This window comes from Molossus molossus, unplaced genomic scaffold (genome assembly GCF_014108415.1).
Source record: "Molossus molossus isolate mMolMol1 unplaced genomic scaffold, mMolMol1.p scaffold_m16_p_6, whole genome shotgun sequence".
In the NCBI taxonomy this organism is placed as follows: domain Eukaryota; kingdom Metazoa; phylum Chordata; class Mammalia; order Chiroptera; family Molossidae; genus Molossus; species Molossus molossus.
The window spans coordinates 85,005,588-85,032,855 of record NW_023425399.1 but is presented as its reverse complement, the minus strand read 5'-3'; the positions used below and the strand labels follow the sequence as shown (position 1 = coordinate 85,032,855).

Genomic DNA, 27,268 nt, shown 5'->3' with positions numbered 1-27,268 from the left:
TTAAATAGTCTATTAGAAATTTTTTTTGCTTCTCAAGGTAGCAAGATAGACTGCTATGAAGTTCCCTCTCAGAACTGCTTTTGCTGCACCCCATAGATTTTGTGTTGTTGTGTGTTCATTTTCATTGGTTTTCAGAAAGATTTTCACTTCTTCATATATCTCCGTGGTAACCCATTTATTGTTCAATAACATGCTATTTAGCCTCCATGTGTTCAAATGTTTTTGCATGTTCTTGTTGAAATTGATTTCTAGTTGCATGCCATAATAATCTGAGAAGATGCTTGATATGATTTCAATATTCTTGAACTTGTAGAGACTTAGTTTTTGTCCTAACATGTGGTCTATCTTTGAGAATGTGCCATGTGCTCTTGAGAAGAATGTGATTTCTGAAGTTTTGGGGTGTAATTCTCTGTAGATATCTAATAAATCCATTTGGTCTAGTGCTTCATTTAGAGTCTGTGTTTCCTTGTTAAATTTATGTCTAGAAGATTTATCCTGTGATGTCAGTGGGTATTATAGTCTCCTGCGATGATTGTATTGCTGTTGATTTCTCCTTTGAAGTCCTCCAAAAAAATTTAATATATATTGTTGTTCCTATATTGGGTGCACATATGTTTATCACTGTTATATCTTCCTGTTGGATTGATCCTTTCATTATTATATAGTGGCCTTCTTTGTCTCTGGTTATGGCCTTCATTTTGAAATTTACTTTATCAAATATGAGTATTGCTATCCCAGCTTTTTTTTCTTGCTTTCCATTTGCTTGAAAGATTTTTTTTCATCCCTTCACTTTCAGCCTTTGTGAGTCTTCTGTTGTGAGGTGGGTCTGTAGTAAACAACATATATGTGAGTCATGCTTCTTTATCCAGTCAGTTACTCTGTGTCCTTTTATCAGAGAATTCACACCACTCATATTTAAGGTGATAATTGATATGTACTTATTTATTGCCATTTTTGTTTAGAGTGGTTCTATTTTTCTTCCTATTTCTTCTACTAATTACTGCAGACCTTTTAGCATATCTTGCAGTGCTGGTTTGGTGTTAATATATTCCCTTAGCCATTTTTTTTTGGTCTGGGAAGCTCTTTATTTGACCTTCTATTTTGAATGATAGCCTGGCCGGACAGAGTAGTCTTGGATTCAGATTCTTGTTTTTCATGACCTCGATTATGTCATGCCACTTCGTTGTGGCCTATAGTGTTTCTGTTGAGAAGTCAGCTGAGAGCCTTATGGGGTTTCTTTTGTAGGTAACCAGTTGCTTATCTCTTGCTGCCTTTAGGATGCTCTCTTTGTCTTTAATTTTTGACATTTTAATTACTCTGTTTCTTGGTGTGGACCTGTTTGGGTTCTTCCGACTCGGGGTTCTCTGTGCTTCTTGAACTTGAATGCCTTCTTTCTTCACCTAGTTAGGAAAGTTTTCTGTCCCTGTTTCTTGAAATATATTCTCTAACCCGTGCCCATTTTCTTTCTCTTCAGGGCTCCTCTGATGTGAATGTTATTACATTTCCAGTTGTCCCACAGTTCTCTTAAGCTGTTTTTCTGTTTTTTAATTATTTTTTCCTTTTGGTTTTCTGTTTGGTTGATTTTTTCTACCCTGTCTTCTAATTCACTGATCCAGTCTTCAGCTTCTTCTCCTCTACTGGTTAGTCCTTCCAATGTGTTCTTGATTTCTGCTATGTCATTCTTCATTTCCACTTGGTTTGTTTTCAATGTTTCTATATCTTTACTCATGGTGTTGATATCCTTACTCATTCTGTTGAGCTTCCTCAAGATTATGGCTCTAAATTCTACTACCTCTGATAATTTGCTTAGCTGCATTTCATTTACCTCATCTTTGATAGAGTTCTCTTGTTCTTTCATTTGGGATTTGTTTTAGTGTTTCACCATTTTGGCTATCTCAGTGGGTTTTGGAGCCTGCCAAATTTTCCCTGTGGGTGTTGGTGTTCTGCTGTTTGTGGCTCCCTCTACTGGTTTTAGATGAGCCTGGGTGGGTCCACGTTAAACACCACTGTCAAGTCTTACTTTCCTGGGTAGATTTGCAAGCCCAGGAAAGGTTCAGTTTTTCTCTAGCTTTTTCCTCATGGCTAGTAGTCTCAGTTACTAAGTGCCTTAGAATGTAGTCCTGGTGTTCTTTATAAGATGATTTCCAGAGGGTGGGATACATGCTGGTTGTTAATGAGCCTCAATTTGCATTTCTTTGCCTCACCTGGGAAAGGCTTAATCTCGGGGGGGGGGGGGTGGGGGGGTGGGGGGGGGGACTGCAGCTTTTCCCCACAGCCCTGGGCAGGAGCACACTGGCCACAGTCTTTCGTGGCTGCAACTCAGCAAAAAATCTGAGTGCCCTCCAAATCCTGGGTGTCCCCACAGATTTCCAGTTTAGTCTGCCCTCCCTCTTCCATAGCCTTCAGGTGAGTGGCTGTAGCTATTTTAGCGCTCTGTCCTGGCTCTCTGCATTGTGGAGAGTGCTTGGTCTTTATTCCCCAAGGCCACTGCTCACAGCTAAGACTACTGCTGTCCGTAGGCTCCCAGCCTGCCACCCTCTCTTGCCTCTGCAGATCCTACCAGTGTCCCTGGTTATATGGTTCTGTTCTGCTGCTTTTTTGTTGCTTTTTTCTGATGATTTGTCTTTTTTTTTGTTGTGATTCTCATTTGGTCCTGGGAGATCTTCTGCCTAGCTTCTATTCACTCCACCTCTCTTTTCACATCCTCTATGCCTATCTTGTGCACAGCAGGGTCACACAGGCCTTTCTGGTGCTTCAGCGTCCTGCAGGTGTGCAGGTAACTGGATTTCACAGTCCCTTTGGGGACCAGGCTCTATGCCTATGTTATGGACTGCTGGGTCACACAATCCTCTCTCGTGCTTCAGCAACCTGCAGGTTCCTTGGGTAATAGGATGGTACAGTCCCTGCTGGGCCGCACAGGCCTCTCTGGTGCTTCAGCACCTCACAGGTCCCATGGGTAACTAGATCACACAGTCCCTGCTGGGTGGCACTGGCCTCTCTGGTGCCCCCGCACCCTGCAGTTCCTGCGGGTGGGCAGCTGGATGGCTCCAATCTCTCTAGGGCTCCAGCTTCCCACTGCTCTTGTGGGCTACTGGACTGCACAGGCCTCTGTGAAGCCCCAGTTTCAGCCACTAGTGGTTGGGGAGTGCTGCTGCCCCATGGGGCTCAACAGCTGTTCAACTTTTGCTGTAGTTTTGGGGGATGGGTCTCAGCTGCTGGTCTGTGCTTCTGTTGCCTGGGGATGGATTTCTGCTCCCCAGCCTCTGTTGTTGGGGTTATATCTCAACTCTCATCAGGCTGCTACTATGGGGGATGGTGCTGGGCTACAGGCTGCCTGTGGCTTCCTCGACCAGTACCTTGGGAGCTCCACTACTGTGCTCCAGTCTGTGTTGACACAGAGTGTCCACTGGTCTGATGGTACCAGGTGTTCTGGTGGGCTCAGGTTGCTGGGCCCTAGCAGTTCCCACTGCCTCCTCCCACGGAAGTCCTGGGATCTTCCAAAATGATGGGACCTCTCTGTGGCACAGGGAGAAGCACTGTGAAGAGCCGCTTACCGTGGAAGCAGGCTGCTTCAGTCCACCGCACAGGAACCTTCTGCTCCGAGGCTCTGCACTGCTCCGGTTTGGTCATCCAACTTCACATCCACTCACACTCTCTCACACACTCGCTCACTCTCTCACACACACACTCTCCCTCTGGTCCTGCCTGCTGCCATCTCTTTTGAAACTTCTATTTTTAGATTTTTGAGGAACCTCCATACTGTTTTCCATAATGGCTGCATCGATTTACATTCCAACCAACTATGGTGAGGGTTCCTTTTCCTTCTCATCCTCACCAATACTTGTTATCTTTTTTCTTTTTAATAATAGCCGCTTTGACAGGTGTGAGGTAGTACCTTATGTGGTTTTGATTTGCATTTCTTTGATGACTAGTGATATTGAGCTTCTTTTCATGTGTCTGTTGGCCATCTGTATGTTTTATACCTTAGGTATTTAAAATCCTATTTCTACTTGAAATACATTGCAAAGTTTGCACAGTGCTCTAAGGTGAAAAACAACTTCAGGTGATTAGAGATACTTGTGATCTTTATTTCTTAGAAATGGGGATGTCTGACTTAATATCTAACTGAAAGGAGCAAAAATAAAAAGCATTAATAATGACTCTTGATATAAGGATATTTTATTAGACTAAACGTTATTTACTGTACTTATATTTGGCACCTCTGTGACAACAGGGCCAATGTTTCCTGACCCTTACACTGAGGCTTTTTTAGTTTTTTCATTTTAACAAACTTTTTCTCTATGAGCATCCAGTTCGTTTTCAAAGACTGATGTAATTCTACAGAGTATTTAGAAATTAGAGCATTCATACATATCAGTCTAAAATCTTAAGGACTCCACTCACATCCAAGATTAGAAAGTGATGTGCTTCCAGAAAGGGTGTTAGACTGAAATAAGATGATAGCTTACCCTTAATATTGCTCTCTTCCTGTGTGACTTTGGACAAGAAATGGAGTTTCCTGGCCTCCATATTTTCATTGTCAAAGTAAAAAATTTTAAAAAATTTTTATTCCCATGGACTTACACCAAATTGTTAATACTCTCCCTTGGGCATAAAAATGGCTGCTGTTGTGAATAGGTGCTTTAATTTTCTACTTCATGTACCTCTCTATTATTTGTGTATAATATAACCAGCATGCATTATTTTATAACAAATGGATTTTTTAAAGAAATATTTAAATTCTGGTATAACATGGATGTTTGAAAGCGGCATTCAACTTAAACAAATATCTTCAAAAATAAGCAGTCTCTACAAACATAAGGTGAGATCAGGTTTTCTAACCACATCAATAGGAAGTTACAAATATACATTTTAATTTTCAATGACTTTATTTAATTTATGTCATAATATATTCTGAAACCCTTTAGGTCAGTTTTTCTCTCATTTGTAATAAAGTTTCTAGGTACTGTTCTTACAGCCTCTGCATTTATGTAGTACATTATTACTTTATGATAAAGTTAACTGATAATTCCTTAACTCTTTTTGCTGATGACCTTTTAAAGCTGCATAATTAGAATAAGTTGTGGTTATTGTATTGGAATCTCTATCCCATGGGCCAACAAGGCAGCACATTAATTCTCTGCATCACCCACTCCCTGTGCACTGCCATCAGCACAAAGATATTATTCTTTGTAATTACATAAAGAAAGGGTCTATTTAGTGTTAACTGACCTTTCTGTGACTGATCAGCCTTTTCCACCAGTGAAGTAGAAATGTATATCATTAAAATGTGAGTAAATAGGAAAACCTTCTAAATCTTAAACTACTCCAATCAGGTGCACATGAAGGGGAAATTGTTCAGTTTTTACATGAAATGGTAAAGTAGTAGCAGACTCTAAAACTATATTTTAAAATACTGATACATTGAAATGTAATTAAAATGTGTTAATGCATAAAGCTATTTAAAAAGGAAAAAATATGCAAATATGTTTTTATTTACTATCTTGAGCAGTATTAGAGGATACATGGATACATTACTTAACTCAAATATATACTTAGGATTAAAATGTAAACTTTAATAACTAATAAATAAATTTAGGGGAATTATTGTGACTGTCATTTAGCATGTGCATACAATTTAATCATATATATATATATATATATATATAAAACTTTTTAAAAGTCCTCACCTAAGGATATTTTTTTATTGATTTTTAGAGAGAGAGGAAGGGGTAGAGAGAGAGCGAGAAGCATCAATCAGGCACCCTGACCGGGGAGTGAACCTACAACTTTTTTGGTATACAGGATAAAGTTCCAACAAACTGAGCCACCCGTACAAGTCAAAATTATATATTTTAACTTGGAGAAATGTATTGGGGCTATAGATTACATGACACTGATTTTTAGTGTCCTTTTTTTTATAACATAATTTGTTTCTCTAATCAGTTATACTAGATACTTAGAGCAGACATACAATTATATTGAAGGAGACTAGATCAAATAGGAATTTAATAGCTAATATAAGTGGCATTTGTATAGCATTTTCTAAAGCCATCGAGCAGTCAAAGGAGAAATGCTACAGTCAACATGGAGGTAATTGTTCTCTTTTTATGAACACACACCCACATTAATCAGGTGCTCTTAAATATTTAATGTGGATGTGTTTCTAAGCCAGATATTCCTTGCCAAGAACATATACAGGGCCTGTATATGAAATACCGTTAGAATCCGTTCACAAATGAACTCTTCCTTGAATCTTCGCTCATCACTTTCACTGGAACTGATCTCTCATGGAACTACGATTATTATTTGGATATGTCTTTTATCCCTTCTCATGTTTTATGTATTCTGATGTAGTTAGCTTTGTGAATGCCTCAATTCTCTTATCTGATTGCAAGCTCCTTCGGCCCTGAAATTGTGTATTTTTTCATGCTGTTATCAATAATTCCTGGTCCAATACATATATACTTAACAGAGTAAAAAATAATAAGGAACAAGCAGGGTTAATACAAAGTATTCATAAATATCCAGTAAACCTTTCTCTGAGTTCTGAGAGGCAATGTCATGGTGTACATTAGTACATTTTTGAGTAAATCAACAGTAGCTAAATTTGTAAACCTGTCAGGGATCTAAGATAAGGAGTCCTGTATGTAGTCATACGGGGGAGTCCTGGAGTGGTGTAGCTAGGAGAGGATTCCTCTAGACTCTGGCAGGGACAGGTGTAACTGGTCAGCTGGTATGTGGCAGGCTTTCATCCAACAGTGTCATAAAGGTGCTTTTTGATCTTTTATAGTGCTTTGTGTATACAACTAGCTCAATAAGTATTTTTTTAAATAAATTGGTGAATAGAGAGGAATTTTGTCAAACACAAAAATATATAGAGTTTGAGGCATGTAACAGTGTTGATACATTTGTTCATTTCAAATAAAACATGTTCAAGACTAATTATCAGAGAACTCATGTTGGACAAGAGACTAGTTTCCATGGCAGCACAGACAAAGAAGTGGGTCCTAGGAGAGTTAAAACTGTTATTTGCTCCTCTGAGGATTCAGGGTATCGACACATATCATTCTTACAGACTTGCTCCTTGGAAACATTGGGGAGCACCCTCATTTCTGTAGTAATTGGTGTATAGATTTTAAGGGAGCAGCAATACAATAACACCTCTATGCACACAGTAGGTGATGTATGTGATAAAGTTTATGTTTTCTCCCTGTCTGTTATATTGTTAGCGAATTGGCATCTATTCTAAGCATCTGTGTTCCCCATGCTTATTCCTATTAATCAAAAAGAATGCGTTTGAAGTGACAGTGTTAACAGAGACCTGGAGCCTCCGTGTCTCATGTATTCTGAAATCTGTCCCCTGCACAGTCTATGAATTAGTCTTAGTACAGAGGCCCGCTTTAATAACATCAAAATATTACTGAGTGCAAATATCAACACAGTGCCCTCAACTGGTAGAAATGTGTCAAAGGCAAATGTGGAGATTTAATAGTATGATATCAATGGTGTCATGGGTGAGCCTACATACAGGATCACATGCTACTGAAACATGGGTGCCTGGAATAAAGTATTATTATGAAGCTATGCATCAACAAGATTCTAAATACATGGGTACATTTTATTGTTTTTGCTATTAGTAATATTTCAAAGTCATAAACTTGATCTATGAAAATCTAATACATGAATCACAGGTAATAATCTAATAGTCCTAAAGGAGTTAAGAAAACATTTCTCTTGACTGACTCACGCAACTGTACTGAGATGTATACCGACCTGTGTGGCAGGACAGCTTTTATTCCTGCCAGATAAAATGGCTCTTCTAAGATTCAGGTCACTGGTTTTATTCTTCTATGAAGCCTTTTCTGACCCTGCTCCCAACCTGATAGAATCAGTTCCACCTGGGAGAATCTATTTGAGATACTTCAAAAAATACCTTGAATAGACTTGTTTACACTTCTGCCTCCTCCTACACTAGCCTATAATCCCTGGTGAACAGGGATCACATTTTATCCATCTTTTTAATCCCTGGGATAGCCATAGAGCTGGACCCATAGAATAAACTTACTAAGTGTCTGCTAAACAAATGATATGATGAACAAATAAATGAATGAATGAAAGGCTAAATGTGAGGATGCTCTGGAGTAAAACTGATGAATAAGTACCAGTAATAAAGGTTTTGTTTTCTGGTGGTTGCTGTAGGAAGTCAATTCTTTCCAACTGTAGGACTAACGCGAGAGTGGTGCAGTCTGTGTAAGAACGCGGACCTGGCTGCAGAGCCCTGGCGAGACGCAAGAAAGCAAGGAGCTGTCTGTAGTAAACTATTAATGACCAAGAACTAGAATATGGCAGATCTTCAGAAGTGATCATCTGAGGCAGCCACGCATAATCATCTCAGCCTAGGACAGTTAGAATGAAAACTGGGACAAAAAACCTCCTGCACAATAAATACGGACCTAGTTAGCTCCTCTGCCTGACAAACTGGATCCAGTTGTCTGTTTTAAGAATAACTAAGGGTACAGATGACACATTATTATAAATTTAGTCATAGGCACTGGGACTATGTTTAGTATTTGTAAATAACTATGTAGGTTTTCTATACATGCATGTACAGTGCTAATATTATAATTATAACCAACTGTTTAGAATGTTTAGAAAGTTTTTTGAAAACTCCTTTGCCATTACATTAAATTTAAAGAAGAAAACAGTTCAAATGGATTTAGACTTGCTCCTGGGTAAGTGTATCTGGCGGGAGCCTGCAGGTCGGTGGGTAGCATTATACTGCTGCTTTCACCATACTCCAGGATTGTGCAGGCCTCCGCTGTCAAGTTCTATGCACTTAGGTGCTTGGTCTTGCCAGCGAATACACCTAGCCTAACCAACTCTTGAAATATGAATCATGTAGGACAAAAAACACAAGGGACTGGGTATGTGTAACCATCATGCCCATATTGACTTACAATGAAAAGTAGCTTCCAAGGAGACCAAGTTCTAATTTCCTTCAGCAGCCCATTTTATCAATGTCAGCAAGCTATCTGTTAGCCAGATTATAAAAAAAATGCTGTTGCTTGGTGGAGAAAGACTTAGAAGAAAGTAATTTTGTTATTTGGTTTGATTTTTTAATGCCACTAGGTTTTATAAAGACAGCATTGCCTAGTTTTGAAGAGTGCTAGCTCATATTTATGAAGGATGTTAGATGGTGAAGAAAATGGAATCTGGCCCTGGCCCACATGGCTTAGTTGGTTAAGCATCCTCCCATGCACCAAAGGGTCGCAGGCTCAATTTCTGGTCAGGGCACATGTCCAGGTACTGTGTTCAGTCGCTAGTCAGGGTGGTTGGAGTGCGTACAGGAGGCAACTAATTAATGTTTCTCTCTCATGTTGATGTTTTTTTCTCTCTCTCTCTCCCTCCCTCCCTCTCTGAAATTATTAAAAACATATTAAAAGCCTTGGCCGGTTTGGCTCAGCGGTTAGAGCGTCGGCCTGCGGTCCGGAGAGACCCGGGTTCGGTTCCCGCTAAGGATACGTAACTCAGTTGCAGTTTGTCCCCGGCCCTGGCTGGGTCGTGCGGGTGGCAACTACTCTATGTGTTCCTTTCACGTCTATGTTTCTCTCTCTCTCCCTCCCACTCTATCCAAACAAAATATCAAAAAATGTCCTTGGGTGAGGATAAAAGCAAAAACAAAAACATACTAAAAAACAAAAATGAAGAATGGGATTTGGAGCCAGTCTGCCTAGATGCAAAGCCTAGGTCCTTCACTTAATATGGGTGTAATCTTGCACAATATACCTGGTGTCGCATTCCCTATGGCCACATAACAAATACCCCCCAAACTTCATGGCCCATTATTCTGTGTGTGAGAAATTTGGACAGGACACTGCAAGGCCAGCTTGTTTCTTGTCTCATTCTGAACCATCCTCTGGACAAGGGAGAGACTAGGTCTTGGAATCATCTTCAGATAACTCATTCTCTCACGATTGATGCTGACTATTGTCTGAGACCTGGGCTAGGGCTGTTTGCTGGATACCTACCTACATGGTCTACATCCCTCATAGCAGGGTGGCTGGTTCTAAGGATGAATGTCCACAAAGAGATGGCCAGGAAGAAGCTGTATGCTTTTTTAATAAGCTAGATTTTCATAATAAACTGTCTTTTAAAAAACTACCTTTTAAAATAAACAAGTGTGGGACATCACTTCATTAATCATTTCCACCATATTCTATTGGTGGGAGAAGCCACAGTCTACACAGATTCAAGGGAAGGAGAAACAGACTGTGCTTCTTGTTATGGAGTGAAAAGGTTCTGGGAGAACATGTGGAATATGAAAGTATTTCTGTGGCCATTTTTGGAAAATACAGTTTGCCTCACCTGACTTCTCTTTGCCTTACATTCCTTTTCTGTAAAATAAGGATAATAACATAACTGAGAGAATTGCTATTGTCCCAGTTCTTTCCATTATGTGTGAAATTTGTAAGTTAACATTCAAGTTCAGCCTTATTTCTAAGTTCTTGTATATATATATCACAAGGTGAAACATAAATAGATGATATATGCTCTATATTTTTGTCCAAAATAATCTCTATTATAATTTTCTGTTCCCCAAAGGGGAAAGGAAGAGTGAGCCCAACTGGCGTGGCTCAGTTGGTTGAGCGTCACCCCATGCACTAAGAGGTTACCAGTCTGATTCCTGGTCAGGGCACATGCCCAGGTTCCAGGCTTGATCCCTGGTAGGGGAAGTAGAGGAGGCAGCCAACTGGTGTTTCTCTCTCACATCAATGTTTTTCTCTCTCTCCCTGTCCCTTTCTCTCTCTCTAAAAATAAATAAAAAACATATTTAAAAAAAAAAAAAGAATAAGAAAGGACAAGTGAAAAAAATGGAGAATTACTATTTGGATACCTAAGGGGAATCTCAATCTACCTTCATTTTTCAGCATTTTTTGTGACAGAGGGGAAAACCAGGTCTTTCTTTAGCAATGGTTTCTCAATACTTTGGGGATCATAGGCTAGTTAATTAGGTGAACCAAGAAAAATGCTGAGTTGTTCACATACTTTGTGAAAGTCAAAGATGCACCCAGAGAAAGTACTCTTACTAAGAGTATAGACAAGATGGTATATCCTTAGAATTATTGGTGCAAAAACATATTGTGCAAATTCTCTTTATATACTTAAGATCTTCACCTCTCAAGTAGTATAGTGTCAGATAATAAATATTTCCTTCATTATAATAGGTGGTTATATTGTCAATAGGTTATTTCATAGCTGTGAGCAAAGAAGCTGTGTAGTTTTAAAGTACTAAATATATGCATTTCCTAACTGGTATTCTGTTTTCATTCATTTATTTACTGAGAACATGTTCACCCATGTCAGCTCTGCTCTGTGCAACATATCTTAGAGTTGAACAAAATGATGGTTTCATCCTTCATGTAGCTTATAGTATAAATTTTGTTCAGCCCATTATAAACATAATTTTTATTTTCTAATGAAATATTGGGATAAGAAGCTGCAATATCCCCCAAACATCAAAATTTAACAAATAATTTAAGATAATAGAAAACAAAGTATCATCAAGCTAAGTATTCTTTTTAATAAATTCTAGGTAACATGGAAACTATTAATGGATATTCACCATGTTTCTTCTCTGTATCAAGCCATATTTCTAATGTTTCATCATCTTGATAATCATTAATAATGGGAATTGAATAAAAACTAATAAATCTGGCTTTGAGAAAGTATTATATTTAGACCTTTTGGGTGAATTTAAAACATATGGAAAACAAATACATGGAAAAGATTTATATTCTACTTTCTAATTATATATTCATGTGAATTTTAATATAAATTTTCCCACAAGACCACAAATTTTTGAGGTTCACAATTATATCTCAGAACTTGTCATACAGTAATTATTAAATAAGAAATTATGAATAGCCCTGGCCGATGTAGCTCAGTTGGTTCAGCATCATCCCATGCACCAAAAGATTGCTGGTTCAATTCCTGGTTAGGGCACATGCCCAGGTTGTGAGTTTGATCCCCACTATGGGACATGCAGGAGGCAGCCAGTCTGTATTTCTCTCTCACATTGATGTTTCTCTTTCTCCCTTCTTCTCTCTAAAAAAATCTATCTATCTGTCTCTCTGTCTATCAAAGTTATGAATAAATAACTGAATGGAAATGAATGAATTAATGAAACAATTTTGTAAATCAACACAGAGTGCAGTTATTTTAACCTACAGAGAGTACAATAAAATTTTTCTTAATGGTTTTAGAAACAAATTTTTTTTCAAGTTCAGATTTAGCCAAGACCCTAAGTAGAAAGATTCTACGGATAAGATTCAGCTAGGTTTGAATTTAAAAGCTAGTGAAAATCACTATCTTATTTATCTTACTAGTTTCTTCTTCCTTCTCACCCTTTTATTATATTGCCAAACCCAACTTTGTGCCGTTACTAAATATCTTCTACTGCTATTATTTTATAAGATGTTCAACTCTAGTAGTTGGTAGCATTATTTCTCCTGGACATATTTCCACCAATAATGATCATTCCTTCTGTTTCATCTGCATGTTATAATACTGTTGGTTAAACTTAAAACAGTCAGAGTTGTTAGGTAGAACCACACTTAAATATAAAACAAAAACCAACACCTAATGTCAGCAGAATACCAATATTTAAAATTAAAAAAACTTCAACTTTATTGCACAACTGAAGGTCAATGACTTTCAGCAATAGATATTGAACAGGAAAATCCTTCTATATATCTATTGCTAGAAAATGGTAGTGTAAAAATATCATGGCTGATATATAAAAATGTTTTGAAGATTCATTGGCATAACTACACAATTCCGTTTCTTGGCATTTACTCTAATTAAATAGGTTAATGTAAATCTCACCCTTTGTGACATTCCTCTCAAATTCAATGTTTATAGTAATCATTTAAGGCTTAAAAGAGACGTAGTTGAAAAATAGAATATAGCAGGTATCAGAGTTGTGCTTATGTTAAATCAAAGAAACATATTTAAAATGATTCCTCCTCCTGCCTCCAGAACATTTACCAAAGTTCCAAGTTAATCACTTGAGGATTAGATTTTAATATTAGTGTTAAGATATCAAAAAAAATTGTAACAATCTTTTAAAAAGTATTTCCACCAAATAAAATTTTTCATAGATACTTTGTTCTCCTACTGAAAGATAAGTCTGTGGTTTTAGGTAAGTTTACTAGATAGAAGTTTCTATCAAGTAAATATTTAAAATTTTTAAATTATGTAATATTAAATTATTGTGCCAGAATGAGGACAAGGACATTTAAAATGGTTCTCAGTTCATCATTTTGGCTTTTTGAAGAACAGCTTGACATAGTATTAATTATTAGGGATCAATATGGTTACCAGGCCTTCATGAGAAATATGTTTGTTGACCTTAATAAATCTTCCAGTGTGTAAATACAGAAATATTTGTACAGGCAATTTTCTGCTGAATTACATTTCTTCTGTGCACATTCTTATACCACACTATATGTTTTTAACAACTTACACCAAAGGTTTGATATAATGGCAGTCACATTTTTTAATTGCTTCACAATGGTTATTTTTATATCTAGTTATTTGATCATCATTATCCTTATCATGATTAATCTGCATTTAAATCTTTTGAAAACTTTTTGCTTCTATAAATAATGTTGTAATGAATAAAGCTTTTGCTTAGAATAAATTGCCATCAGAGGAATTACAAGTTTGAAAATACTTATGGCTATTGACAAATTCCATATTTTTTTAAGGAACCAGAGAAAATTTCTGTGCTAAAAATATAAAAAGAATCAGCAGCTAAACTGAATTCATACATCTAATTTAAAATGGTAGGTCACCCCCAATTTGCCAGTGGGTAATATTGCAAAGGTTCTATTCTAAATGGTTAGTATTAAATTTGATATATATTTACTTAGTCATGAAGGTGGCACAAAGTTCTCAGCTGCACACACAAGGAGATTTAACCTTTAATATACCTAAAGAATACTCGTAACAAATACTGGTTCTCTTTGGATGCTTCTAAATGTTGAGTTCCTTGCTCCTGTCTTTTCCTCTTTCCTTCTCTCTGTTATGAGTGTTTTCTGTGAGTGCCACCACTCTGAACCTTTGGACAAATGTCTTCGACCTATTTGAGCAGTAGGGCCTGAAGAAAGGTAAAAGGGCTGGGAACCTGGAAGAAGGTTCCTGGAATGCTGTATGGAGCCTTTCAGGACTGGATACTTCCTAAAGCATTAGGGAAGGAAGTCTGGAAAAGAGAGGGAACAGAATTTAGACAGATGATAATAAATCAATGCAAAAATAAAAATAAATAAAAAACCTTCATCAAGAAAGAAAATGATGAAATCTAAGGAGCATATGGTTGTCTGGGGAAGCACCTTTTAGGTTTTATTATTTTTCTGCAATATATGATATAATACTTTTAGATCATTCAAATGATAAGAAAATTCAAAAATAATTTAAAATGATTTTAATGAAATATATCTACATATTTATCTTCTAGAAACTACAAGATGATTCACTAGAAGAAAATCTACTTTTAGCTCAAGAGTATCAGAAATTACAGATGATTTTCTTAACAGAAAAGGACAATTATTTCAAGCTATATGCTAGACAGTTATCACTTGATTCTTCAGTTCGAGATAAAAAACAGGTAGTTTTTTGTTTTTGTTTTTTTAAATAATGATTTACTTGACATATATAATGTAAAAAGTACCAAGTGGTCAGTCATGGTTTTCAATCTGATGGAGGTCCTTTATATGTCACCAAATGGCATGTTTTCTTTTTGTAGAGTTTTGTTGTATATTTTATCAACCTTTTGAAATTTAATTTTGAAAGGATACTCAGGAAATAAAAATCTTGGTTTCTGTTCAACATTTTATACTACTTTGCTTTTAATGATTATGATCTGGAATACCAAATTTTTTTAGTTCATACATTTAAGTATTTTATCATAGACTTCAAATTTCAATTTTATCTATAGGTAACTTCCCATGAGACATCTCTAAAGCCTCCTCATGATATATGGGCTTCAAAGTTTGGTTTCTAGTTTCTTTTAAATATGGGGCTTAATTAGACACTTGGAGAAATAGTTGACCCTCTCTGGTTCCTGGAAATCCTTGGGAATTCTAATATATTTTGTAAAATCTTCTGCAATAATGTAACTGGAAAAGCAAAACATACAATGTATCACAATAAAAAGAGAATAGAAAGCTTTATTACTAGAGTGTTAAGATGTAGCTACTTCCTCTGTATTCTTCTCCAGACTGTCATGGACAAGAAAAATTATTTTTCTTTGATTCTTTGTTTCTTTCCAGAATTTAAATTGCAAAAAAATAGATGCATGATTATTTTTTTTAACAATTTATCTAGCCATTAGAACCAGTAGACTGCTAATGGATCCTTTGTCTTACTCTTTCACCCATGTTACTGTAATATAAATTAGCAGTTTAAAATTCCACTACAATATTTATTTTATTTATGGAATATTGGGAAGACAGACGGCCAGGATTTGAGTACAAGCTCAACTGATACTAGCTCAGTGATCTTGGCAAGTAATTTACCTTTTCTGACTTCAGTTTTCTCACCTGTAACATAAAATTTACCTCAGAAGAAAATGGATAAGGAATACAAAAGATACATCTATAGTTACTTTCAAATTAATGGGATACTATGCAAGTATAAATGACTATTACATTCATCTGGTACACTGCTTATAGAGCCCCCCTCTCAGCCATCTATTCTTAATGCAAGTTAATGCTTATTGGGAGAAAGAGTCTGTATTTTTCTCTTAAAAATTTGTATTGAAGCAGTAGCAAGATGAAGGTAGATCAATAAATAAATGTGTTTAGGAAAAAATAGAGAATACAATTTATACCAAAACCTAGTGTCTTTAGTGCAGCATTCAAAGATAGGGTGTATCCATGGAGCATCTGTCTAATCACTTCATGCATTTGACATTGTTATTGAGGTTAAACATGTTCTATTTGTTGCTGGGAATTGAGGAGGAGAAAATCACTTGCTATACTGTATTTCTTTTTCTAACCAGGTGGAAAAGAAAAAACTTATGCATACTTGTTATCAGTTTGTATAGATTCCTTAGGTGGCAAATAAATGTTAGATACCTGTACAAATAGTGAAAATTCAGGCCTTTAAGAGATTTCTAACATAGTATTTGCATAGTAAGAACAAAATTGTCTTCATGGCGTTTTGGACTTAAAGCAAATCTTGACTCAAGATCCAAGGAGCGAGACCCTAGTATGAATAGACAGTGGGGCATGCTAGGAGACTGGGTTTATGTTTGTGATGAACCCTCAAACGAATCACTTTTAGCACACCTGTTTCAGGGAAACTTTCAAAGATTTATTTGTACCTCCAATCATTTTTCATTTCCATCCTTCAGCGATGGAGGTCATTAAGTGCAGGCTGCCCTTGTCAGTGTCATGTAGGATCAATTTGCTGCAATGGACAGAGAGGCCTTATTGATGCTGTTAAATCTGTCAGTGAGAAATCGTATGTCATTAGCGTCTAATGCACTGCTTACAGGATGGAATTTGGCCATCAAAACTGCAAAAACCCTTCAACATTTTAGTCTATTTCCTTGATATTGCAATATTTCCCATAGACATAGATTTTAATCTTATGACTAGCTTAGTTTTAGATGCACAAAAGCACTGTTCATCCCTGATTCCCTTGACAGATAAAATAGATTTCACTTTTAGGAATTTTTGTGTATCTTTTTCCTATTTTAGAATAATTTCAATGCTTTTGAACTTGCATTCCTTTTGGCATGGTAAGTAATTATATTTTAAGTACTATGCTTCTTAGGGAGTATTATTCTCTCTGCACAAATTATACATTTTTTCATATTTCTTTGTGTTTTTACACCACAAGTAGCAAGGAAAACATAATAGAGGAACAAAACAAATTAAATATAAAAAATAAGAATGTTCTCTTCCTTAACAATTTTATACACAGATACTTCAAATGCTAGAATGTTATAGTGTTACTCTTGGTGATAAAATTATTTCTGCTCCTTCTGCATGTGCTTCTTGATGCTTTCCTGCATTTTTAAAATTTACAGTGATGGATGTCTTCCCCTTTAAAAATCAGAAACAAACAAAAAATGATTATGCAAAAATTCTTGCCATGTTAATGGATAATGATAGAATAGAACCCAGTCTAAAACTTATCAGATCTCAAAGTTTAAAATAGCACTAAAGAAGAATGAAGACAAATGTCTGAAAAACAGGTTGTACTTCTATGTGAAAATAGACATTTTCATCAAAAGCTTTCAAATCGGTGTTTTATACTTTCTTTTTTTAAAAAAAAATCCATGAATATATTGAGAAGAATCACCATGTGTTATAATTGCTATTTCAGTTCTTCAGGCCTGCAAAGAAAGGTAAGCTAAAAAACACTGATCTCTTCTGTTGTCTGGAAACAAGATCTTTTCCGAAACTGGTTAAAATATATTTTTAATTCTTTTGTAAATCACTTGTAAAGTTTTAACGTTGCCTACTCCAAAACTCAGTGCAATCAAACTAAGAGAATACAAATTATTACAGAATCAGTCAGTGCTCAGCAAGCATTTCTGTGGACCAGGTATCTGTGCCATGTAGTTTGCAAACATCGTCTGTGTGACATATCTCCGTAATCCTGGAAAGTGCTCTATTATTGTTATTATATTTGTTATCTCTAATATAAGGCATGCAGGTGAGATTGAGTGTGTCATAAGGTCATCCAAGTAGAGGGAGACTGACTGAGATGGGAAGTATTTTATTGCACTGCTAGTTATTTTGCATTTATTGAAGTTAGGCTTGAGTGGTGGTTTTCGTACGCTTGTTTCAGTGTAAATAAAAATGTATTTCTTTCACACTGGCCAGTTTGACTCAGCTGTTGGAGTATAGACCTGAAGACAAGAGTCATGGGTTCCATCCTGGTCAAGGCACGTAGTTTGGTTGGTGGGGGTTGTGTGGGGGTCAGCCAATCAATGTTTCTCTCTCTCCCTCTCCCTCTCCCTTTCCCTCTCCCTCTTCCTCCCTTTCCCTGTATCTGAAAATAAATAATAATAATAAAAAAAAAAATCCTCAGGTCAGGATTAAAAAAATGTATTTCTTTGCTAGGAAAGTCATCATTTTTAAAATAGTTTTTGCCTATAATTAAAGACCCTGTCAGTATCTTTGCCTCCCTTTCTTAGGACATAGGTATGTGCATACACGGCACACCAGCACACACACACACATTTGTCCTGAGGGAGTTACCACATTTTTAAGAATGATGAGCTTGCATTAAATTTCTACTGTTCCCATCATCTGAAGAACTGTCAAGAGATCTCTGAAGAGCTTTTGTAATCCCCAAGACAGGAGTAAATAGCTGGTTGTCTATTGTTTTACCTCAGTGAATTTCCCTTCTCTTGTCTAAACTGTTTAAGTGTTTATTTCTAGCTATTACTTTAGAATGGTCAGTACTCACTTTGAGTGAATTGTGGACTTATATATTTTTTATGCAATTTTAGATGATCTGCTGGAGTTGCATAGCAATAACCAGTTTTTAAAAAATTTTAAATATGTTTTTATTGATTTTTTTAGAGAGAGAAAGAAACATCAATGTGAGAGAGAAACATATATTGGCTGCCTCCTGCACTCCCTCTACTAGGGATGGAGCCCACAACCCAGGCATGTGCCCTGAACTGGAATCGAACCAGGACCTCTTAGTCCATGGGGTGAAGCTCAATCCACTGAGCCACACCATCTGGGTAATAAGTAGTTGTTTAACGTTAACAACACAACAGCACCTTAAAAGTGATGTATAGACTGTGATGAGATCCCTGATATAGCAGACATTCAAGTTAAATTTTTCATACATTACATTATATATATATGTATTAAATATATGTAATATTTATAAATATTCATATATATGTAAAATCTTTTATTCTCCACTGAGGGCTATTTTGTTCCCCAGGGGATATGTGGATATCTGGCAATGCCTGGAGATATTTTTGCTTATTACACCTGAGAGGGGTTGGGGTTGATGGTTGGGTGCAATGCTCTTGGTATCTAATGGGTAGAGACCAGGGATGATGGTAAAAATCTGACAATGCACATGACGGCCTACACACACACGTGCGTGCACACACACACCCCCCAAAATTTTTTCCAGCCCCAAAATGTCCATAGAGCTATGGCTAAGAAACCCTAATATAGTGAGAATAAGAGATTTAGACATATAAAACACACTGCAAGCCATATCTCCTTTTTAAAGACTTAAACTGTATTTGCATATTAAAAATCTGAGAAATACTATTTTAAGAAACTTGTTAATTTCATTACCCCTAAATTTTCTATTGTTCTGTAACCCTTTCTTAGGAAACCTATTTATAACTAATTGACTTAGTATTTAGTAGATTAAGTCTTGGAAAATGTTATTCTATATAGGATAGGAGAAAATTTTATGTTGTAAATCATACATTGAGAAAGTTTTGCTTACATATAACTTTGATAAAGAAGTAAAAGTGTTCTTCATATTACCTGTAAAGTTCTAGAAGAATTCAGAATATTTTCAAATAAATAGATTATGTTCTTTGGAATCAATACAGATTCAGAACTCTGACTTTTCTTAATGCCATACTGCAGCTATAAAATGAAATAATAGTTTTTATCACTCAAAAGCCATTTAAAAATTACAATAAAACAAGTAAAATGTTCATTGTATGCACCTCGTATAATAGGTATATTTTCTACTTAGGCTTGTCTAATGCATGACTTACAACTGCAATTGATTTGCAATTCTGTGGGAGTCTCAGTATAATGGTTTTTTTGGTTTTGAACTACACATATGCATCACAATGACATAAACATTTGAGAAAACTGCTCTTGTAATCATCTTTTCCTTAATCTACAGAGCTGTATCTTATAATCATGTATTAACATAAATATTAAAATATATATATTCATATACTAAATGTTTTCTTTAGGTGATTTGTTCTTCCTTCAGAGTTTTATTATTATTGAATGTGAGGACTATCTATGGACAACTTATTTAATCCTTCCAAGCTTCCATAACATGGGAATATTAATGTCTCCCTAGCAAGATTGTTGTAAAAATATATAATAGTAAACATTTATGAAGCACTTACTATATGCTAGGCACTTTGCAAGCTTTTATATGTAATCTTATTCAATTTTCTTAACAACCTTATGAAACATATATATTTTAAACATAAGGCACCTAAAATGGGTTTTCACAAAGTGTATATTTTATATAGAGAAGAAATGACTACTGATATTATCATTCTTTATATAAATATATGTCCCTTACTTGTTTTTTTAAATAGTTAATTTTTGTTACAGATGGTTCTCCTTTTCCCCCCATTGATACCCTCCTCCTGATCCCCCTCCACCCCAGCATAGTTGTCTATGTCCATTGGTTATGTATACATGCATATAAGTTCTGTGGTGTAACTCTTTTCCCTCCCATCCTCCTCTTCTAAGATTTCTCAGTCTCTACCCCACATTAATGTCTCTGGGTCCATTCTGTTCATCAGTTTTTGTTAAGTATATTCTACAAATAAGTGAGATCATGTGATATTTGTCTTTCTCTGATTGGCTTATTTCACTTAGCATAGTACTCTGTGGGTCCCTCCATGTCATCTCAAATAATAGATCTTTCTTTCTTACAGCTGCATAGTATTCCATTGTGTATATATAAACACATTTTTTAATTGATTAATTTTCGTTACAGATGTTTCTCCTTTTTCCCCCACTGATTCCCCCCTCCCCCTCCCTCCCTGCCCTTTCCCCAGATTGTTGTCCATGTCCACTGTTCATGATTACATGCATATAAGTTCTGTGGTTCATCCCTCCCCCACCACCCCCCTCTTAAGGGGGTTGTCAGTCTGTACCCCGTTTCCGCATCTCTGGGACTACCCCATTCCTCAAACTGTTATGTTCATTATATTCCACAAATAAGTGAGATCATATGAAACTTGTCATTCTCTGTTTGGCTTGTTTCACTTAGGATGATACTTTCAAGTTCTCTCCATGTAGTCTCAAAGGATAAGAGATCTTTCTTTCTTACCGCTGCATAGTACTCCATTGTGTATATGTACCACAGCTTTTTGATCCATTCATCTACTGATGGGCACTTGGGCTGTTTCTAGATGTTAGCGATTGTAAATAGTGCTGCTACAAACATGGGGGTACATATATTCTTTCTGATTTGTGTTTTATGCTTCTTATGGTATATTCCTAGAAGTGGGATCAATGGGTCAAATGGAAGATCAATTTTTAATTTTTTGAGGTGACACCATATTGTTTTCCATAGTGTCTGCACCAGTCTGCATTCCCACCAGCAGTGCACTAGAGTCCCCTTTTCTCCACACCCTCACCCACACTTGTTGTTTGATGATTTGTTGATGGCGGCCATTCTGACAGGTGTGAGGTGATACCTCATTGTTGTTTTGATTTGCATCTCTCTGATGATTAGTGATGATGAGCATTTCTTCATATGTTTCTTAGCCATTTGTATGTCCTGTTTGGAGAGGTGTCTATTTAGTTCCTCTGCCCATTTTTTAATTGGATTCTTTGTCTTCCTTTTGTGGAGTTGTATGAGCACTCTATATGTATTGGCAATTAACCCCTTATGTGATATATCATTGGCAATTATGCTCTCCCATACAGTGGGTAGCCTTTCCGTTTAAATGATTGTATCTTTCGCTGTGCAGAAGCTTTTGAATTTGATGTAGTCCCATGTGTTCATTTTCTCCTTTGTTTCTATTGCCTTAGGTGATGTGTCAGTAAAAGTTCTGCTATGTATGATGTCTGAAATTTTGTTGCCCACAGTCTCTTCTAGTATTTTTATGGATTCATGAGTTACATTTAAGTCTTTTATCCATTTTGAGTTTATTCTCGTGTAGGGTGTAAGTTGATGGTCTAGTTTCATTTTTCTGCAAGTAGCTGTCCAATTTTCCCAGCACCATTTATTAAAGAGGCTGTCCTTACTCCACCGTATGCTCTTGCCACCTTTGTCAAATATTAATTGAGCATATTGCCTTGGGTCCATTTCTGGGTTCTCTGTTCTGTTCCACTGGTCTATATACCTGTTCTTGAGCCAGTACCAGGCTGTTTTGATTACAGTGGCTTTGTAGTATAACCTGAAATCTGGTATTGTGATCCCTCCAACTTTGTTCTTCCTTTTCAAGATTGCTGTGGCTTTTCGAGGCCTTTTTTGGTTCCATATGTACTTTTGAAGTACTTGTTCTAATTCTTTGAAGTATGCCGTTGGTATTTTGATGGGGATTGTGTTGAATCTATATATTGCTTTGGGTAATATGGACATTTTAATGATGTTAATTCTCCCAATCCATGAACAAGGTATGTGCTTCCACTTTTTTATATCTTGCTCTATTTCTTTTTTCAATGACCTGTAGTTTTCTGCGAATAAGTCCTTTATTTCTTTGGTTAAGTTTATTCCTAGGTATCTTAATTTTTTTTCCGCGATGGTAAATGGGATTGTTTTTTCAGTTTATCTTTCTGTGAGTTCATCATTGGTGTATAAGAATGCCATCGATTTCTTGACGTTAATTTTGTGTCCTGCTACTTTTCCAAATTTACTTATTAAGTCTAGTAAACTTTTGGTGGAGTCTTTGGGGTTTTCTATGTACAGTATCATGTCATCTGCAAATAATGACAATTTCACTTCCTCTTTTACAATTTGGATCCCATTTATTTTTTCTTCCTGTCTGATTGCTGTGGCTAAGACTTCCAGTACTATGTTAAATAGGAGTGGCGAAAGTGGGCATCCTTGCCTGTTCCTGTTCTTAAGGGAAATGCTTTTAGTTTTTGCCCATTGAGTATGATGTTGGCTGTAGGTCTTTCATTTATGGCCTTTATTATGTCTAGATATGATCCCTCTATTCCCACACTGCTGAGCGTTTTTATCAGAAATGGATGTTGGATTTTGTTGAAGGCTTTTTCAGCATCTATTGATATTATCATGTGGTTTTTATTCTTCATTTTATTTATGTGGTGTATCACATTTATTGATTGGCCAGCTTGCATCCCTGGGATGAATCCCACTTGGTCATGGTGGATAATTTTTTTGGTGTATTACTGGATCCGATTTGCTAGTATTTTGTTCAGGATTTTGGCATCTATGTTCCTCAGGGATATTGGCCTGTAGTTTTCTTTCTTTGTTGTGTCTTTTTCTGGTTTTGGAATTAGAATTATGGTGGCTTCATAAAACGAGTTTGGAAGTCTTCCTTCTTCTTGAATTTTTTGAAATAGTTTGAGGAGAATGGGTATTAGTTCTTCTTTGAATGTTCAGTAAAACTCCCCTGTGAAGTCATCCGGGCCTGGGCTTTTGATTGCTGGGAGAGTCTTGATTACATCTTCAATTTCTTCTGTTGTTATTGGTCTGTTCAAGTTTTCTATCTCTTCCTGATTTTGGGAGACTATGTGTTTCTAGAAATTTGTCCATTTCGCTTAGATTGTCGAATTTGTTGCCATATAATTGTTCATAGTAGTTGTTAACGATCTTTTGTATTTCTGTGGTGTCAGTTGTTATCTCTCCTCTTTCATTTCTGATTTTATGCATTTGGGTTCTCTGTCTTTGTTTCTTGGCGAGTCTAGCTAAGGGTCCATCAATCTTGTTTACCTTATCGAAAAACCAGCTCTTTGTTTTATTGATCCTCTGAATTATTTTTTTGGTCTCTATGTCATTTATTTCTGCTCTGATCCTTACTATTTCCTTCCTTCTACTTGCTCTGGGGTTTTCTTTTTGTTTGCTCTCTAGTTCTTTAAGTTGTGAGGTTAGATAGTCTATTAGAGATTTTTCTTCTTTTTTGAGGTAGGCCTTTAGTGCTATGAACTTCCCTCTCAGAACTGCTTTCGCTGCATCCCATAGATTTTGTGTTGTTGTGTCTTCATTTTCATTGGTTTCCAGGAAGTTTTTGATTTCTTCCTTGATCTCCTCGGTGACCCATTCATTGTTTAATAACATGCTATGTAGCTTCCACGTGTTCAAATGTCTTTGTATGTTCTTCTTGCTATTGATTTCTAGTTTCATACCATTGTGGTCTGAGAAGATGCTTGTTATAATTTCAATCTTCTTGAACTTGTAGAGACTTAGTTTGTGCCCTAACATGTGATCTGTCTTTGAGAATGTTCCATGTGCACTTGAGAATAATGTGAATTCTGTAGTTTTGGGGTGGAGTTCTCTGTAGATATCTATTAAATTCATTTGGTCTAGTGCTTCATTTAGAGTCTCTGTTTCCTTGCTAATTTTTTGTCTATAGGATCTATCCAGTGATGTGAGTGGGGTGTTGAAGCCCCTGCTATGATTGTATTGCTATCGATTTCTCCTTTGAAGTCCTCCAAAAGTTTTTTAATATATGTTGGTGCTCCTATATTGGGTGCATATATGTTTATCAAGGTTATATCTTCCTGTTGGATAGATCCTTTCAATATTACATAGTGGCCTTCTTTGTCTCTAGTTATGGCCTTCATTCTGAAATCTATTTTATCAGATGTAAGTATTGCTAACCCAGCTTTTTTTTTTTTTCCGTTTGCTTGAAAGATTTTTTTCCATCCCTTCACTTTCAATCTATGTGAGTCTTTTGTTGTGAGGTGGGTCTCTTGTAAACAACATATAGATGAGTCATGCTTTCTTATCCAGTCAGCTACTCTGTGTCTTTTTATGGGAGCATTCAGTCCATTTACATTTAAGGTGATTATTGATATGTACTTATTTATTGCCATTTTTGTTTAGTGTGGTTCTATTTTTCTTCCCATTTCTCCTGGTAATTACAGCAGTCCTTTTAACATTTCTTGCAGTGCTGGTTTGGTGCTAATGTATTCCCTTAGCCTTTTTTTGTCTGAAAAGCTCTTTATTTGATCTTCTATTTTGAATGATAGTTTTGCTGGATAGAGTAGTCTTGGATTCAGATCCTTGTTTTTCATGACCTTGATTACTTCATGCCATTCCCTTCTAGCCCGTAGTGTTTCTTGTGAAAAGTTAGCTGAGAGCCTTATGGGGTTTCCTTTGTAGGTAACCTGTTGCTTATCTCTTGCTGCTTTTAGGATTCTCTCTTTGTCTTTAATTTTTGGCAGTTTGATTACTGTGTGTTTTGGTGTGGGCCTGTTTGGGTTCTTCTTACTTGGGGCTCTCTGAGCTTCTTGAACTTGAATGCCTTTTTCCTTCACCAAATTAGGGAACTTTTCTGTCACTATTTCTTTGAATATATTCTCTAGCCCTCGCTTACTTTCTTCTTCTTCAGGGACTCCTATGATACGAGTATTATTCTGTTTCCAGTTGTCCCACAGTTCTCTTAAGCTGTCTTCCTGTTTTTTAATCGTTTTTTTCCTTTTTGTTTTCTGATTGGTTGATTTCTTCTAGCCTGTCTGCTAATTCACTGATCCGGTCCTCAGCTTCCCCTATGTGTTTTTCATTTCTGATATGTCATTCTTCATTTCTTCCTGTTGGTTTTTCATTTCCAACTGGTTTATTTTCAAGATTTCTATGTCTTTACTCATGGTGCTCATGTCCTTACACATGCTCTTGAGCTTCCGCAACACCATGGCTCTAAATTCTAGTTCTGTTAACTTGCTTAACTGCACCTCATTTATTTTATCTTCTGTAGAGGTCTCTTGTTCTTTCATTTGGCTTTTGTTTCTGTTTCTCACCATTTTGGCTATCACAGTGGGCTTTGGAGTCTGCCAAATTTTCCCAGTGGGTGTTGGTGTTCTGCAGTTTGTGGCTCCCTCACCTGGGTTTGGATACGCCAGGGAGGACCCACTTTAAACACCACCGTCAAGTCTTAGCTTTTCTGGTTAGTATTGCATGCCCAGGGAATGGTAGTTATCCTCTAGCTTTTTTTGCCTGGAGGCTATTAGTAGAGGTCACCTGCAGACCCATGGTTTCTGAGTTGCCTGAAAAACTCCTTCAGGTGCTCAGTGTAAGAGGATTTCCTGAGAGTGAGGCAGATGCTGGTTGTTAATGGGCCTCAATTAGCATTTCAATGGCCACCGGGTGGGGTTGAATCTCTGAGGGAGGGGCCGCCGCCTCTCCCCAGGGCCATGGGAAGGAGTAAAATGACCACAGTCCTGCGTGGCTGCACTCAGCAAAAGCTCTGAGCACCCTCCAAAACCCGAGTGTCCCCACACAGTTCCAGTCCAGTCTGCCTTCCCTCTGCCGGAGCCCAAGGTGAGTGGCTGCTGCCAATTTAGCTTCTGTCCGGACTCTGCGTCGTGGAGTCACCTGGGACTTTTAACCTGAGGGCGCTGCTTCCAGCCAAGGGCAGCCACGGCTGTGGCACCAGCTGAGGGGGTTGCACTCAGCAGAAGCCCCAGGACTGAGCCGAGGTAGCGGGACCCTGCAGAGGTGGCAGTAGCGTCCAGCACAGTCCCCTGGTCCCTGAGAGTCTGTGCAGCGCCCGCCGAGGGCTTAGCACACAGAGTTCGCGGGACTCAGCCTTGGTAGCAGCATCCCGCCGAGTCCCCTGGTCCTCGCGAGTCTGTGCGGCTCCAGCGGAGAGCTTAGCAGGCTACAGAGTTCCCAGGGCCCATGCAGGGTGGCAAGGGAGGCGGTAGCAGTAACTTCTCGCCGAGTTCCCTGGCCCCTGCCCAGGCCGCTGTGGACCGTGGGCTCCTGGCCCCCTCTCGCGTCCTCGAAAGCCTACCAGGATTGAGTGGGTGTTTCTGGTTATGTGGTCCTCCAAGGTGTCTTTTGGCTGCCCTTTCCTGACGATTTGCCTTTATTTTTGTTGTAAATCCAGTTTGGTCTTGGGAGATGGTCTGTGTCACTCCATTCACTTCACCACCATTTTCGGAACCTCATAAACATATATTTTTTATCCATTCATCTATTGATGGACACTTGGGCTGTTTCCAGATCTTAGCAATTGTAAATAGTGCTGCTACGAACATAGGGGTACATATATTTTTTCTGATTGGTGTTTCAGGCTTCTTAGGATAAATTCCTGGAAGTGGGATCACTGGGTCAAATGGAAGTTCAATTTTTAATTTTTTGAGGTAACACCATATTCTTTTCCATAGTGGCTGCACCAGTCTGCATTCCCACCAGCAGTGTACTAGAGTCCCGTTTCTCCACACCCTCACCAGCACTTGTTGTCTGATGATTTGTTGATGGCAGCCTTTCTGGCAGGTGTGAGGTGATACCTCATTGTTGTTTTAATTTGCATCTCTCTGATGAGATTAGTGATGTTGAGCATTTTTTCATGTTTCTGATG

The 27,268-nt window shown here is 37.3% G+C and overlaps 1 protein-coding gene across 1 annotated transcript in view; it reads left to right on the top strand.

Moving 5' to 3' along the window:
- CCDC178 (coiled-coil domain containing 178) overlaps positions 1-27,268 on the top strand; it is a 390,130-nt gene that overhangs the window by 243,731 nt on the left and 119,131 nt on the right. Inside the window, exon 18 of the mRNA XM_036245789.1 lies at positions 14,522-14,671. Within this exon, the coding sequence (XP_036101682.1) occupies positions 14,522-14,671 (150 nt within the window). The remainder of the gene's footprint in view (positions 1-14,521; positions 14,672-27,268) is intronic.